Here is a 16,521-nt window from a genome sequence, read left to right as displayed (position 1 = left end):
AACTGTCCTGTTGGAAATAGGAACAGTAAAACAAAAGTCATCATTCATCTACAGTGCCATTTTAGAAGACTCCTTCAATGTCCGAAAATGTGCAAAGCTTTATTTCGTTTACTGAAAGAGCTTTCAGTTTCGTTACTTGTGTATGGAGTGCCGTAACTTAGGGGAGTCGTCCGTTAATTACGTAAGTGTTTCTGGGAGGAGATGGAGTTTGAGATTTGTTACGCGCCACACAATTTATTTTTATTCTTTATTAAAACAAATACGGATTCTTAGCCGTGTGATTAGCCACGTCTGTGATTTAGGCGTACATATAGTGCTACGAAGTTTAGGTTCGATTTCCGCCCCTGTCGGAGGAAACTTTTCGTCAAACGAAAAATTCTTCATTGGTCCACTGATTGTTCCGTGTGTCCGTTGTAATGTAAGTCATTTTCAGTCTGTGTAGCCTTTGACTGAAGACGGTGTAATAGTAGTTTACGGAACAAGTTGCAGAATGATGATTTTTACAGCACTACTCGTAAATATATCCTACGAGGCTTTCCGAGTAGGATAATTACGACGAGTGCTGTAAAAATCGAGTTTTGCAACGAGCTACGTACAACATTTTTCCAATTTCGTAGAAGACCACTTGAGGGTATCAAGAATTACAGTCACATCTCGATATCGAAGGGAGAGATCGAGACAAAGAACATGATTTTAATGCACACTATATTTACAAACACTCCGTAAATAGGAAAATAATAAACAAACAAATTTCATTTCGAGTTTCCAAATTGTTCTGAATCGCTTAAATCTGGTCAAGTAACCTTTGATAATGTTCATTTTGACATATAGGGGAAAATTGGGGACAAAAAATCAACAGGAACACATCGAGATATGGAGATATCGAGATAAGGAGGATATCGAGATATGGAGAAAGAAATCGTATGCTGAACGAAGGGACCGAATCAATCGAGTCGAGATGTAGAATATCGATATGTGGAGAGTCGACTGTATATCAGAATGCATTCGCCATTGATTAACAATTTCTGAAAAATTGTTATTTGTTTAAATTTTTGCAATTTCTCATCGTAATAGGGGGCGGTCCAATAATTACGTAAGGGTTTATGGGGAGAGAGGGGATCTGAGATTTCTTACGCGCTATACAAATTATTTTTAATTTTCATACAAGAAACAGTGCCACACAGTGCCATTTTAGAAGACTCCTTCAATGTCCGAAAATGTGCAAAGCTTTATTTCGTTTACTGAAAGAGCTTTCAGTTTCGTTACTTGTGTATGGAGTGCCGTAACTTAGGGGAGTCGTCCGTTAATTACGTAAGTGTTTCTGGGAGGAGATGGAGTTTGAGATTTGTTACGCGCCACACAATTTATTTTTATTCTTTATTAAAACAAATACGGATTCTTAGCCGTGTGATTAGCCACGTCTGTGATTTAGGCGTACATATAGTGCTACGAAGTTTAGGTTCGATTTCCGCCCCTGTCGGAGGAAACTTTTCGTCAAACGAAAAATTCTTCATTGGTCCACTGATTGTTCCGTGTGTCCGTTGTAATGTAAGTCATTTTCAGTCTGTGTAGCCTTTGACTGAAGACGGTGTAATAGTAGTTTACGGAACAAGTTGCAGAATGATGATTTTTACAGCACTACTCGTAAATATATCCTACGAGGCTTTCCGAGTAGGATAATTACGACGAGTGCTGTAAAAATCGAGTTTTGCAACGAGCTACGTACAACATTTTTCCAATTTCGTAGAAGACCACTTGAGGGTATCAAGAATTACAGTCACATCTCGATATCGAAGGGAGAGATCGAGACAAAGAACATGATTTTAATGCACACTATATTTACAAACACTCCGTAAATAGGAAAATAATAAACAAACAAATTTCATTTCGAGTTTCCCAATTGTTCTGAATCGCTTAAATCTGGTCTAGTAACCTTTGATAATGTTCATTTTGACATATAGGGGAAAATTGGGGACAAAAAATCAACAGGAACACATCGAGATATGGAGATATCGAGATAAGGAGGATATCGAGATATGGAGAAAGAAATCGTATGCTGAACGAAGGGACCGAATCAATCGAGTCGAGATGTAGAATATCGATATGTGGAGAGTCGACTGTATATCAGAATGCATTCGCCATTGATTAACAATTTCTGAAAAATTGTTATTTGTTTAAATTTTTGCAATTTCTCATCGTAATAGGGGGCGGTCCAATAATTACGTAAGGGTTTATGGGGAGAGAGGGGATCTGAGATTTCTTACGCGCTATACAAATTATTTTTAATTTTCATACAAGAAATCTTACCATGGTGGAGGGGGGGGGGGGATTGAAAAACCCCGAAAAATGTCTTACATAATAAATGGACAGCCCCTAGGCTGTTTTTCATCACGTCAAACTGTCATGAAACGGCCTACTTTCCTGCACTAAAATATGCAGTGCGGGAATAGTCATTACGCAACTGAAACCAGTGCTGTAATGATTGTAATGTACGCAACGCTTTCTCACTACGTAATTGTTTTGAGTTGCGTAATGAATCATAACACAATTTTTTTCGGCAAGCTTCGTAATATAAATTTACGACCCGTGCAATAAAAATCATCATTCTGCAACTTGTTCCGTAAACTACTATTTAAATCTCACCACAAGGGGAGGGGGGTTGAAAATTCCCAATCCCATCCAGATAATGGATGTATATTGAACTTATAAAACCATATAACACTTATTCTATAGTCTTCAAACAAATTGAGGAGAGACTCTAGAAGATTTTGGATGCATTTTATATAATTTTTCTTATTTTTGGAATGCAGATAACCTTTACTGCTCCCCTAATTGATGGAACATAGCTTAATATGATGCCCCCAATAGATGGAACACTGCTTAGTTTTGCATTAAATATCTCAATAATTGACTCTCAATTGACTACCGTATATATAACCGATTTTTGTATCGGCGATATACGAGACAAACGCAGGAAAATCTCTGCCCAAATCCATCACAGTCCTGGTCCTTTGAAAAATCCAAAAAGAATGAAGAAGGCTTACCTGTTGAAATATTCCTTGGAGACCGCCAAGCTCGTACATCGGCAGACAAAAACAACCTTCTGGCAGACCACTTCAAACAAGGCTTTAGTAGCTCCTCAACTTCTTCAGTTCTGGTACAAAAGGCATTTGAACATACTCCAAGCGATGTTCTCGGCCTCGATGTAATTGCGATTACTCCGGAATTAATTGGAACGGCTATATCGAAGTTAAAATCGTCTTATTCAGATGGCCCAGATGGAATTCCCTCCTACCTACTTAAAGAATGTTCTACTGAGCTCATCGAACCACTAGCAAGCATTTTTAAACTTTCTTTTGAACAAGGTGTGTTTCCTAAGTGATGGAAAGCATCCTACATGTTTCCAGTTCACAAAAAAGGAGACAAACGAAACATCAAAAACTATCGAGGGATAACGTCTCTGTGTGCCTGCTCGAAAATATTCGAACTTATTGTCAACGATACCTTATTCTCTGCTTGCAAGAGTTATATATCTACTGATCAACACGGGTTCTTTCCAACGAGATCAATATGTACCAACCTTGTACCATTTACTTCGATGTACTATGGAAACTGGTGCGCAAGTCGACGTCGTTTACACGGAGCTCAAAGCTGCGTTCGAACGTGTAGACCACGGTATTCTACTGGCAAAGCTCAATAAGCTTGGTGTGTCTGGAGCAATGATACGCTGGTTTAATTCTTATCATACTGATCGACTTCTTTGTGTAAAAATTGTTACAGCTGAATCATATTATTTCACCAACCCTTCAGGCGTTCCACAGGGCAGCAACTTAGGACCGTTGCTGTTTACGATTTTCATCAATGATGTTGGACTGATCCTCTCACCAGAATGCCGTTCATTTTACGCAGATGAAGTTGAACTGTTGCTTACAACTACAGAGACTAATTCACAGCTTCGAAAAGTGGTGTTCAGACAATTGTCTAACTCTGAGTGTTCACAAATGCAATGTAATCACGCTTCATCGCAGTAAGAACCCTATTTTGCACGATGAACAGCTGGAGTCTCCAACGCATCAACAATATTATTGATCTTGGAATCTCGCTTAACGTTTAACCAACACTACTCGGATATGATTGCTAAAGCAAACAGACAACTTGGTTATATTCTAGATTACCGACGAATTCCACGATCCTCTGTGCCTCAAAGCGTTATACTGTGCGCTTGTAAGTTCGATTTTAGAATTCGGATCAGTCATTTGGTCACCTTTGGTGTCCTTATCACGCAACCTGGATAGCGAGGATTAAGGCCATCCAAAGAAGATTTGTTCGCTATGCCCTTCGGTATCTACCATGGAACGATCCATCAAACCTTCCACCCTACGAAGAACGTTGCCAATTATTGGGTATAGAAACCCTCGAACATAGGCGTACAACCGCACAGACGGTTTTTGTAGCTAAACTGTTTACCGGAGAAATTGGCTACCCCGAAATATTAGGCCAAATTGGCATTTATGTTTCCGAACGGAATCTTCGCTCAAGAAACTTTTTGCACCTCGGTAGCCGATCATCAAATTACGTTTCATGTCCACGCGGTTCAACGAATTCGCCTATATTTCCACATGTTTATACCTAAGATCTTGTTTTAGATTTCCTTATTTCTCTGTTATATCCATTGTATTGAGCCCAGTCTGAAGATTGTTTAAGTTCATTGGAAAACTTACGAGTGAGGTTTGGCTTAATGTTCCTCCACGTGTTCAATAATCAACAAACTAATTCGTCCTACAAAACATAGTTTCTTGGCATATTGAAGCTGAATTTCTCATAAACAGACACCAACAAGCAGAACCTCGTTTTACAAACTGATTCAATCTACGAACCTTTAAGCTAATTCTTAGATAGTAATTTTTATGTGTTTGTTTGATGCACCCATAGAACAATTCCCGTTTGGACTCTAGAAGGCATCCCTATAATTGTTCTTGTAGTAATTAAAAAAAACACTTTAAGAATACCGCAATTTGAGGTCATCATGAAAAGATAGTTGCAGCAATTTCTGAAGAAACTTCTCAAGGAATTTTATAAAAGAATTCATAAAAGAATATTTCATAGAAATTTCTGAGAAATCTTTAAAAACTTTTTAAGAACCCCCTCAAACTTTCTGTGATACAAAATTTAAAAAAAAAATAATCATATCGATTTTTCATGTAAGCGCGTTTCTAGGTCTATCATAAGAATGCTTTGAGGAGTATTAGGTTTTGCACATTTGTTAGAAAACGAGCAAAAGTTCGAATCAGCGTGGTAAATGTTCGAGCAACATTCTAGCACAATTATATCAAGGTTTGTTACAAAAAAAAAAACAAATTTTGTTTCATTTTTGTTAAGAGCACTTTGAGTTTATGGCGGAAATTATTACTTAATTAAAACAAAATCAGTTATATTAAGAAAGGCTGTTTCAAATTTGTATCATTTCGAACAACATTTGTAACAAAAACTGTTATAACTCTGTTGTAATCCACTGGTCGGGATGTGTGCCTCCATTTCAAATGTTCGGCCGACAATGTCTATATCATCCGCGAAGCAAACAAATTGACTGGATCTCGAAAAAATCGTACCTCAGCTCTCCGCATTACACCTTCTAGCGCAATATTGAACAACAGGCACGAAAGTGCATCACCTTGTCGTAGTCCCGGCGTTGATTCAAACGAACTGGAATGTTCGCCTGAAACCTTCACACAATTTTGCACACCTTCCATCGTTGCTCTTATCGGTTGCTCGGGTTTGCTTCCCGAGAAAGCTGTTCTTGCCCAAAATTTTCCATAACTCTCGATACTATTACAGCTGACAGATGACGGTAGATGATCTGGGATAATACCTTATAGGCCGCATGTAGAATGGTGATCACTCGAATGATCTCACAACCTAACTTGTAGCCCGTCTTGTAGATGGGGCATATTACCCCTTCCTGCCACTCCTCTGAAAGGTGTTCTGTTCACCAGATTGTGCCAACCAGTCGGTGCAGACAAATGGCCAGCTTCTCCGGGCCCATCTTTATGAGTTCAGCTCCGATACTATTGTTATAGCTTTATTGTTCTTGAGCTGATGAATGTATTCTTTAACCTTCCTCAAAGTATTATTTTCCATCGTCCGCAGTGCTGTCGAAGGCGTTTCTTGCGTTGTCCCGACCTTCATTCCAAGTGCTCTCAGCGCCATTCAAGTGTTCGTCGAAGTGCTGCTTCCACCTTTCGATCACCTCACGCTAGTCTCGGCACGTGTCACAAAGCCGTTGCTTCTGATAGAATGTACGTGTTTCTTGAAACCTGCACAGCTGTTCCATCTCCTCCATGTGGCGTTTTTCTCCGGACAGAGACGGGTTTGCTGTTGCCGTTTCCGTCTGTTCCACGTTCTGCCGGGTCCCTTGCTGCAGCATGACCGCCACGCTGCATTTTTCTCCTCCATAATCTGCCATATTGAGCTCTACAATACGCCCGGCAATGACGTGATGCTACGCTGTAGCCATCAAGGTATCAAGGTAGGTAATCTGCCTACATTCCACATCGAACCAATCGTTCCGTTGACTCCATCCAACAAACCCTATGTTGCTCTCATCTGCATCGTTGAGGGCTGCTCTCACTGTTCTCCAGCAGTCCTCAAGAAAGGATGCATCCAGCTCACCCTCTTCCGGTAATGCAGCTGCGACATCCGGTTGCTTAAGCCGATCTAGGTCATACCGAGGCGGCCGTCGTTACCGTACGTTGTTAACAACGGAGAGTTTTAAGCGTCAGACCAGATACCTAGTGGTCAGAGTCGCGACGATCCTGACGCCGATAATGTCGGAAAAGTGCCGTCCATCAATCAGAACGTGGTCGATTTGTGATTCTGACAGGTGTAAGTACTATAAATGGCCATATTCTTGAAGGCGGAACAATTACTTTTCGTTTTCGTTCGTCAAGGTTTTACAGGGTCAGGGCATTGAAGACCAGAAATATTCAAATACGCGTTCAGTCAGAGTGGACCAAGTCAAAATACTGGTCCAACAAGCGGGTCCTAGAACATAACATACATACACCATAGAACTACCATAAACTTCTATCGGACTCTGAAATTGACTCAAAAAATGCAAATATGGTTAATGGTCAAAAATCAAAATCAAATGCATCGAATTAAGTAATATTTACAAATTTCTTTTGATGGATAAATAGAAGAATCATTCGATGACGAAAAATCTGACAAATCTCTTGAAATGTTTTTTATTTCCCCGCATTTCTCAGCGAGCTGATCATTTTCGCTGTTATGGTAATAAGCACTTGGTCCACTCTGACTGCACACTTTTATCGATTTTTATTGATCATCCAAAGTAAATTTATCTCTCACAGTTTACTGCATTCATCAAATCTGATCAAAGTGTAACGGAGGTAAGGTAATTCGCATTTAATGAGAGAATAATCCAATTTTCTCAAGTTTTGTACTTGGTCCCCTCTGACTTAACGCCGACCAATTGAAGTACAATTGTGGGATACTTTGGACGTTAACAAGTTAAAACAAACAATTTTAAAACTTAATAGAAACTGGCAAAATATTTTGACACAATTTTGTTCAGCTAAACTGTAACTAATATAATGAAGGTTCATTGTAATATTTATTTCTTTTTTTACTGTAAAAGATTTACTGGAAGTGTTGTTTAGGGCCTTCCTTAGCCGAGTGATTAGAGTCCGCGGCTACAAAGCAAAGCCATGCTGAAGGTGTTTGGGTTCGATTCCCGGTCGGTCCAGGATCTTTTCGTAATGGAAATTTCCTTGACTTCCCTGGGCAAAGAGTATCATCGTACCTGCCACACGATATAGAAATGCGAAAATGGCAACTTTGGCAAAGAAAGCCCTCAGTGAATAACTGTGGGTGCTAAAAACAACACATAACTTGAAAACAGACTTTATGCCAGTTGAGACGTAACGCTTAAAAACAGAAAAAAATAATGCTAACAAAGTTATTATAAAACTTTGAATATTATTTAGGATGATACAAGAGCCGATAGACTACATACAGTTTCGCCTCCAAACGTAGGACCAATCAAGAAAACAATCATTCTAATCTGCGTACAGGTGATTCGGCACCATATTTCGAAATGAAACGACGCACCGATGACTCTATTTTCGAACGCGTGGATCTTCACTGTTGGTCATTTCACCAATACATTGCATACATGATGTTTATAAGCGTCGCAAATCAGTTGTTTGACTCCCGATAACAGAGAGATTCTTACTCTCACGCAAAACTGCCGGCCCGGTTCAAGTTTATTCGCTCATCCAGCAGAGCGACACGTGCGCTTAGGTTGTTTTATATAAAGGCGCGTAGACTTGGAGCAGCAAGCGTCAATCACTCACGACCAGTTGTCGTGAATGGACTGTGGCTAGCGTGATTATTAATAGAAGTTTTGCAAAAGTTATATCAAGTGACCAATAAACATTGGATATTTGCGAGCGATGGAAGTGGTATTTACAATCAACGGGAAATTGTACAAAGGTAAGCCTAACATGGTTAGTGGTACTTCAGATTCAAACACTTTCAAAATCTTTACAGTGAATCCCCACTCAGTCTCTGTGGATACCTCATTGGGTACATTTATTCGTAAAAATGCCCAACTAAGTGGAACAAAGATGGTTTGCCGTGAAGGAGGATGCGGTTCGTGCATCGTTAACTTGAACGGCGAACATCCAGTATCTAGAGAACGACAGAGCTGGGCTGTCAATTCGGTAATTGGAAATTTGAACCATGAATAAAAACTTTCAATTGATGTTCTTTCAATTACAGTGTCTATTCCCAGTCTACTCCTGTCATGGATTGGATATTGTGACTGTCGAAGGAATCGGTAATAAGACTCAGGGTTTCCACGATGTTCAACGCCGTCTGGCGCACTTCAACGGAACTCAATGTGGATTTTGTTCGCCCGGTATGGTCATGAATATGTACAGCCTTCTGGAGTCTAAACAGGGCAAAGTTACAATGAACGAAGTAGAGAACGCCTTTGGAGGTAACCTTTGTCGCTGCACTGGCTATCGTCCGATTTTAGAGGCATTCAAGTCATTGGCTGTCGATGCTGAACCGCGGTTGAAGGAGGCATGCCAAGACATCGAGGACCTGCCAAAAATTTGCAGCAATACGGGAAAACCATGCCAAGGAAAATGCAGTGCAGTTCCGAAAAAAGGCTTGCATTTTATATTCGAAGACGAAAAAGAGTGGCACAAAGTGTACAATATTCACGACGTGTTTGCCATATTCGAGAAAATAGAGAACAGACCATACATGCTCGTAGCTGGAAACACGGCTCATGGTATAATATTAAACAATAAGTGATGGTTCCAAAGCACTAAATATTTTGAAATTCTAGGAGTGTATCGCAGGAAATCAAATTTAGAGGTGTTCATAGATGTTAGCTCAATAGAGGAGCTCAAATTCCACTCTTTGGGAAGTACTCTCACTCTCGGAGCAAATACCACTTTGAGTGAACTGATGACAATATTGCAGGATGCGGCCAACAGCAATCCTGAATATCTCTACTGTCAGGAACTTGTAAAACACGTTGATCTTATAGCCAACGTTCCAGTCAGAAACACTGGAACCATAGCCGGTAATCTGAGTATGAAGAATCAACACAATGAATTCCCTTCTGATTTGTTCCTTATCTTGGAAGCAGTCGGTGCGAAGATAACATTAGGTTTGTATTCATTGCGATACAATTGATTGCATTTCACCAAACCATACTATTTGACTTCAGCTGAAGCTGGCGGTAAAATACTCACGGTATCACCCAATGAATTCTGCAACATCGACATGTCCAAAAAGATTCTATTGAGCGTCGTCTTACCGCCCCTGGACCCACAGATTTATGATTTTAGATCATACAAAATAATGGCAAGGGCGCAAAGTGTACATGCCTACGTCAACGCTGCATTTCTATTTAAATTTAGCCCAGGAAGAACTTCAATCCAATCGGCATCAGTCTGCTATGGAGGAATTAATGCAAAGGTAAGTAAGTAATTGATCACAAGGGTATGCAAAAGGTTAGACATAAGTTGTATAATACAGTTAACTCTCCCTTACTCGATATTCCGTATCTCGATATCGAATTAGAGAATCATAGTAAAAGTTGGTTTTCATGGCTAACTCGATGGTCCCTTGGATCGCAGTTGCATTGGTTTTGTGTTCTGTAACAGTAGAAGCATTAACCTAAGAATGCTAATGTCGCTGCTGTTCGTGTTACCAACATCTAGTTTGCCACGCGCTGACAGCTTGAGTACCGGTCCTCAAAGTGTCAAATAAATTTTAAAACCGTCCACTACAACATGGCATCGGACAAACAATGAAAAGATACAGTTAAAGGTAATAATAAACTAATACAGTTTTGTGAGAACAGTGCCATTAGCGTTCTACTACTAATAGTTCTATTTCTGTAACTCGATACCTCCCTAACTCGATGGTCCTTTCAATATCGAGTAAGGGAGAGATGACTGTAGTACAGCGTAACAATAATGACATTTTTGCGTGTCTCAAGGATCAAATTATGTGTCTCTGGTAAAGTTGATGGTGGCTGAATCTCATGCCGTTCTCAGAAATTTTTCAGCACGTCACAATTTTTAGTTGAGTTATCAAACTTTTTTGTGATCCAACCCACCGAGCATGGCATTCGTTTTGGATATAATTTGCACGATAAAATTTAAATCAAATCGATTTTTTTTTTCAACATACATGCAGTTTCCATATAACATTCTTCGTTTCTCTCATATGTCAAAATGTAATACTTTTCTAAATCATGAAAAATAACTTTTGAGCATCGGAAGTGTTATGAACTTTGAAAATAAATATTGTTATACACATTAAATTTGCATTCCGTGGCAATTTAAGCTAATAAATTGCCATAAAAGATGGCAAACTTGCAAAAAAAATTAGCGGAAATAGTTAAATTTTGCATTTTTAACAGACAAACTAAACGGAAATGGATTCAGCTATCCTTAATTGAGTAAATAGCAGTATTTTTGTGCTTGAAAAACGTGTTCCGCAGTGTAGTTGTCATTGGCGTAGCTAGGATTTCTTTCTGGGGGCGGCCTAGGCGGAGGCCTGGCAAGTACTTATTTTACAGAAGTCGGTCGCAAAAATCAAGATTTTATTTACTCGTTATTTTGTCTCATTTTATGACACATCAGTGATATTTGTAAATTTCAATTTTCGCTACGGAAAAGATTCATTCTTTTTGTAATCCAGTCAAAAATCCTTCAATAATTCTAGCAAAAAAAACTGTCCTTCGTGATTCTTCCACGATTTTTTTCAGGTATTCAACCATGTGCTTTGATGAGATTCCTCTGAAAACACTGCGGAACACGTTTTTGTCTCCAGCACCAAAATACCGCTATTCACTTAATTAAGGGTTGCTGAATCCATTGCCGTTTACAGAAATGTCATAGCACGTCTAGTTTTTGAGATATTCACTGTTGAAAATGCAAAAAATGACTATTTCAGCCAACTTGCATGCAAGTTTGCCAGCTTGTAAGGTAATATATTGGCTTAATTTGCCACAGAATTCAAACTTGATGTGTATAACAATACTTATCATCAAAGTTTGTATTACTTTCGTAACGGAAAAGTTATTTTTTTATGGTTTAGAGAATTGTTGTATTTTGCCATATAGAAGAAACGAAGAATTTTGTATGGAGACTGCAAGCATGTTGAAAAATCGGTTTAATCGAAATTTAATCGCGCAATTTCAATAAAATTATGTCTGAAATGAATGTTCAAGTTCTATTTTGCATGTTTGGTGGATTAGATTACAAAAAAGTACGATAAATTGTACTTTATATTTCATGTAAACATTAATAAAACCAGTGTTTTATACAACTTTGGCGACCTGTAGCTAAAAATTGTGACGTGCTGGAACATTTCTGAGAACGGCACCAGATTCAGCAACCCCAAATCTACTAGAGACACATAATTTGATCCTTGAGACACGCAAAAATGTCATTTTTGTTACGCTGTGAAATTCATACAGGAATTTCTTCATGAATTATTTTCCTACTTTTCAGTGCTTTCTGCAAGAACTCTTTGACCAGTTTTCACTTCAATAGGGTTTTGCTAGTCTGAAGTACTTTGGAAAAAAAATGAAAATCTCCACGACAAGTTCACAAAATTTACGTATCTTTTTGTGTGACAAACATTTTGTCCGTAGGTTACATACTAAAAAATGGTAAAAAAAATTAGAACAGTTTTTTTTGCTAGAATGAGTGTGAACTTTCAAGACTTGGAATCAGAATTTCGTTTGCATGGTGTGTGTTGCATTGTGTTTTTTTATATTTCGATTACTTGAACTAGGAAAAATCTATGTGAACAATTCTTCTTACTTTCCATCTGCTCAAGAGATCTATCATCAATTGAGAGAGCTTTCAAGACGATCCCAAAAATCCTAGAGTGACCCTCGAAGTATCAGTGTCCAGAAAAAAAAAGAACTATCACCACTAATGTCATAAGCAATTTTCTGTGGCAATTATAGGAGGAACTTGATTTAAAATTTTTTGATCAATATCATGAATAATGTTTATTAGACTGGCCCATCTCAGTATGGGAGAAAAATGAAGTTGTATAATTCCACGGGGCACCCTCCAGGATTATTTTTTGGGGTAACATGAAGACTTCCTGAAAGTTTCAGCTCATTTGGTTGCTCCATGAGCAGGCGCATTTGAGTTGAAATTAATATGGGATTTCAAGCTCAAACATATGGGAAACCACATATCATCTACTGTTTGGTTCAGGAAAACTATTGATCGAGTTCTGTTCGGATTTGCAACAAACACTTACGCGGCGAACTGGGGTTTGAATTGAACTTTCGCGATTTATTGCTCACTGATTTACTTGTACAAAATAATACAGTAGATGCTTCTTGATTTGTGGTTTATATTTGACTAACTCTAACAGATTTCTGGCTATCATATATATAGGGTATAAGATCAGTACAGAGACTGTGTGTAGAGAAACGAAACTTGCCGAATCTTTTAGGCCTTTTCGACCGATCGTTATCTAGCTCTTCAGCAGATAAGAGTGATAAGGTGAGGTAGAAATTACATTGGTGAGAAAGGGTGGAATATGGTTTCAATTGAGTGACCGTTAGGGTGATTCAATATAATTAATACCTAACATATGCCGGCCACCGTTAAAAACCTAGTTTTTAACCTATCTACCCTATGGTGACCGGTATCAGTTCTGTTTACCGTAAAACGGGGTAACTTTGATAGTTTTTTCGAAGAAAACTTGAATATTTATGCATGCTGTTTCAAAGAATAATAATTTATATTTTTAAAACAAGTACTGGCATCCTAGCTATCGATTGCAGTTGATAGATTTCCAAAAGATTTATTATGAATGGATTTATAATTTTTCATGTAATCGAAAGTTGGTTTTCTGTTTTGGGGTAACTTTGATAATGGAGTATGAATCGAACAAAATTGAATGAATAACGAACATTTGTAGGGCATTGCATACCTCTAGGCGTTTAACGTTATATGGAAATTTCTGACTTAGATTACAAAAATGGTCCCAGTTTGTGAAAATGCTATCCGCTAAGAGATTTGAGACCGTATTCAAGTTCTATGATAACTAAGCTGTCAAAGATAAGTGGCCAACTATTCAAAACTACATCAAATAGTGATCGTAGAACAGATTGTTTGTAAGCGTTTCGAAAATGCTAAAATTGTGTCAATTTTTAATATTCGTATAAAAAGCCTCAAATGCACTTGATTCCAATGAAAACAGCTTTAACATGAAGTGTCATACTAATACTCTTTACTTTTGCATTTGTTTTGCTTAACTGATTAACAGAAACTTTGTTATTTCGTTTAATATGTTGTGGGTCTCGCACTATCAAAGTTACCCGCATTATCAAAGTTACCCCGTTTTACGGTACTAGCTAATTCGTATTAATTCGGTTTCAATCGTATTCATACACGTGACTAATCGGTTTTCTGTTGATATCTAGAGGTTACCGACCTTCTCCGATGAACTGTTTATGTTTACATCCTGGGTTATCGACCTTGTTCGATCAGCTGGCTTCGGGTCAACGATCATGAGCCGGAATGGCTTGCTCGATCATCACAGAGCTTTTCCTTCCTTATCGTCGTCGTCTATCGAATCGCCAGCGCTGTGGTTGTGGGTCGTAGCGCTCGTGGCCACGGATTGTGGCACTCGTCCGTCGGTCGGTCATGGTGGGAGACAAAAATTCCTTGAGTTTTTTGAAAATTTATTAAATACATTAGACTTACATGGCCCGGAGGCCCGCAGGCCCCCGGTCGTTGCGCAGTGCGAACACTGCGATGGTAGATCATCAGTGGTCATCAGTGGGCTCGCGGTCTACGAGCGTTGATGGCTGGTCTACCGGAAGCACGCAGATTTTAGATATCGCGCGCCGGTACTCTCCGTTCTTGGTTTTTACTACGACGACGCGGATGTTCCCATCATCTCCCCTGAAGATGTGAGTCACCCTGCCGTAGCGCCATTTAAGAGGTGGCAGTCCGTCGTCTTTCACCAGAACCAGGGTTCCGATGAGGATGTTATCCTTCTCGCGGGTCCATTTGGTCCTTGGCTGCAACCCGGAAAGGTATTCCGAAGTCCAGCGCTTCCAGAGCCGGCGAAGAAACTCTTGAACTTCCTGCCACTTGTCGAGTCGGTTTGGCGGTACATCTTCCAACGACGGTTCCGCAATGGCTGTTAGCGGACGGTGGACCAAGAAATGCCCTGGCGTTAGGACATCGAGGTCGTCTGGGTCCGCTGACAGTTGTGTGAGAGGCCGGGAATTCATACAACTCTCGATTTGACTCAAGAGTGTAGTTAGCTGATCTGCTGATAGGATGGAGTTCCCGAGAGTGGCTTTCAAATGGGTTTTCATCGATTTGATTCCCGCCTCCCACAGGCCACCAAAGTTTGGTGAACGAGGGGGAATAAATTTGAATTCTATGCCGTCTTCGGCACAGGAGCTGGTGACGTTTTCCTGCGTTTGTTGACTTCGGAACTGTTTAGCCAACTCAGATAATTCTCGGGCTGCTCCTCGAAAATTTAGAGCATTATCGCATTCGATGAGCTTGGGTTTTCCTCGTCGCGCCACAAAGCGCCGTAGGGCAGCGAGGAACGAACTTGTTGAGAGATCTGCGACCAGTTCGATATTCACTGCCTTTATCGACAGGCAAACGAAAAGTGCTATGTATGCTTTGGCAGGCTTGGATTTTCTACCGGGGATCCGGTAATAGATAGGTCCGCACAGATCAACCCCAGTGTACAAAAATGGTAGTGTTGGAGAGACACGTTCGGCAGGCAAATCGCCCATGATTTGTTCCGTAGTCCGTGGACGACAACGGAAGCAGTTTATGCACGAGTGTACAATTCTTCGGGCTAAGTTTCGGGCACGTAACGGCCAGAATTTCTCCCGGAGGCTTGCGATGAGCAGCTGTGGTCCAGCATGGAGTAACTTCTCGTGGTAATACCGAGCAATCAATTCGGTGAATGGGTGTTTGGATGGCAGAATGAATGGATGTTTCCGGTCATCTGGGACCGATGCATTACGGAGCCGGCCACCGACTCGCAGGACACCCTGATCAACGAATGGTCTGAGGGTATTTAACTTCGACGATGGTTTAACCTGTCCAAATGCGGCCAAAGAAGCGAATTCTTCCCGAAATGCTTCCCGCTGAGCGATTCCGATGAGACACCGGAGGGCGTCATTTAGTTCGACGGTAGTCAAATATCCAGAGAGGCGTTCTGTGCGGTTGGCAAGCTTGGAATTGAAGCGAAATCGTCGAATCCACGCAACTACTCGCAGTAGTGCCATGTACGACGACCGTAGTGCAAATATTGGGTTTGGTGGAATGGTATGGATCGGCAAAGCAACTTGCCGTTCTTCGAGGTTCTCGGGAGGGAAGTCAGCGTTAGATGTGTGGACGAAGGCAGGCCAAAAGCGTGACGGTTTGGACAGCCACTCCGGGCCGTGCCACCACGAATGGGTGGCTTGGAGTTGTTCGGGGTCCATTCCCCGGGAAATTATGTCCGCTGGATTTTCACATCCAGGAACATGAGCCCAATGTCCACCAACTGTTGCGTGTTGCACTTCCGACACTCGGTTAGCTACAAAGGTTTTCCACCGAGATGGAGTAGCGGACAGCCAATGGAGGACGATAGTGGAATCCGACCAAAAGAACGATTGAGCTTCGAGGTTGATGGCGGCTTGTGCTTTCTGGAACAAATGGGCGAGCAGTAGCGCCGCCGAGAGTTCCAGACGAGGCAAGCAGACACGTTTCTGCTTTCGAGAATCCGCCAAAGGAGCTACTTTTGATTTTGCCGTGAGTAGATTGACGCTAATCGTTCCGTCGTCGGCTACAACGCGGATGTAGAGGCACGCTCCGTAGGCTTTCAATGATGCATCGCAGAATCCATGCATTTGTATCGAGGTAGGTTCGACGGCAGATACGGCCCAGCGAGGAACGGAGAGGTTCCGGAGAGCGA

At 40.5% G+C, this 16,521-nt stretch overlaps 1 protein-coding gene across 1 annotated transcript in view; it reads left to right on the top strand.

Annotated features, from left to right (window-relative positions):
* The first annotated feature begins 8,333 nt into the window (after nucleotides 1-8,333).
* Nucleotides 8,334-16,521, top strand: part of LOC5573294 (xanthine dehydrogenase) — a 26,600-nt gene continuing 18,412 nt past the window's right edge. The window contains exons 1-5 of the mRNA XM_001654460.2: nucleotides 8,334-8,514; nucleotides 8,572-8,744; nucleotides 8,803-9,322; nucleotides 9,380-9,706; nucleotides 9,767-10,017. Coding sequence (XP_001654510.2) covers nucleotides 8,475-8,514; nucleotides 8,572-8,744; nucleotides 8,803-9,322; nucleotides 9,380-9,706; nucleotides 9,767-10,017 — 1,311 coding nt within the window. The 5' untranslated portion in view covers nucleotides 8,334-8,474. The remainder of the gene's footprint in view (nucleotides 8,515-8,571; nucleotides 8,745-8,802; nucleotides 9,323-9,379; nucleotides 9,707-9,766; nucleotides 10,018-16,521) is intronic.

This window comes from Aedes aegypti, chromosome 2, assembly GCF_002204515.2.
Source record: "Aedes aegypti strain LVP_AGWG chromosome 2, AaegL5.0 Primary Assembly, whole genome shotgun sequence".
Classification (NCBI taxonomy): domain Eukaryota; kingdom Metazoa; phylum Arthropoda; class Insecta; order Diptera; family Culicidae; genus Aedes; species Aedes aegypti.
Note: the sequence above shows the minus strand (reverse complement) of the source record. Positions and strands in the feature narration are given on the sequence as shown.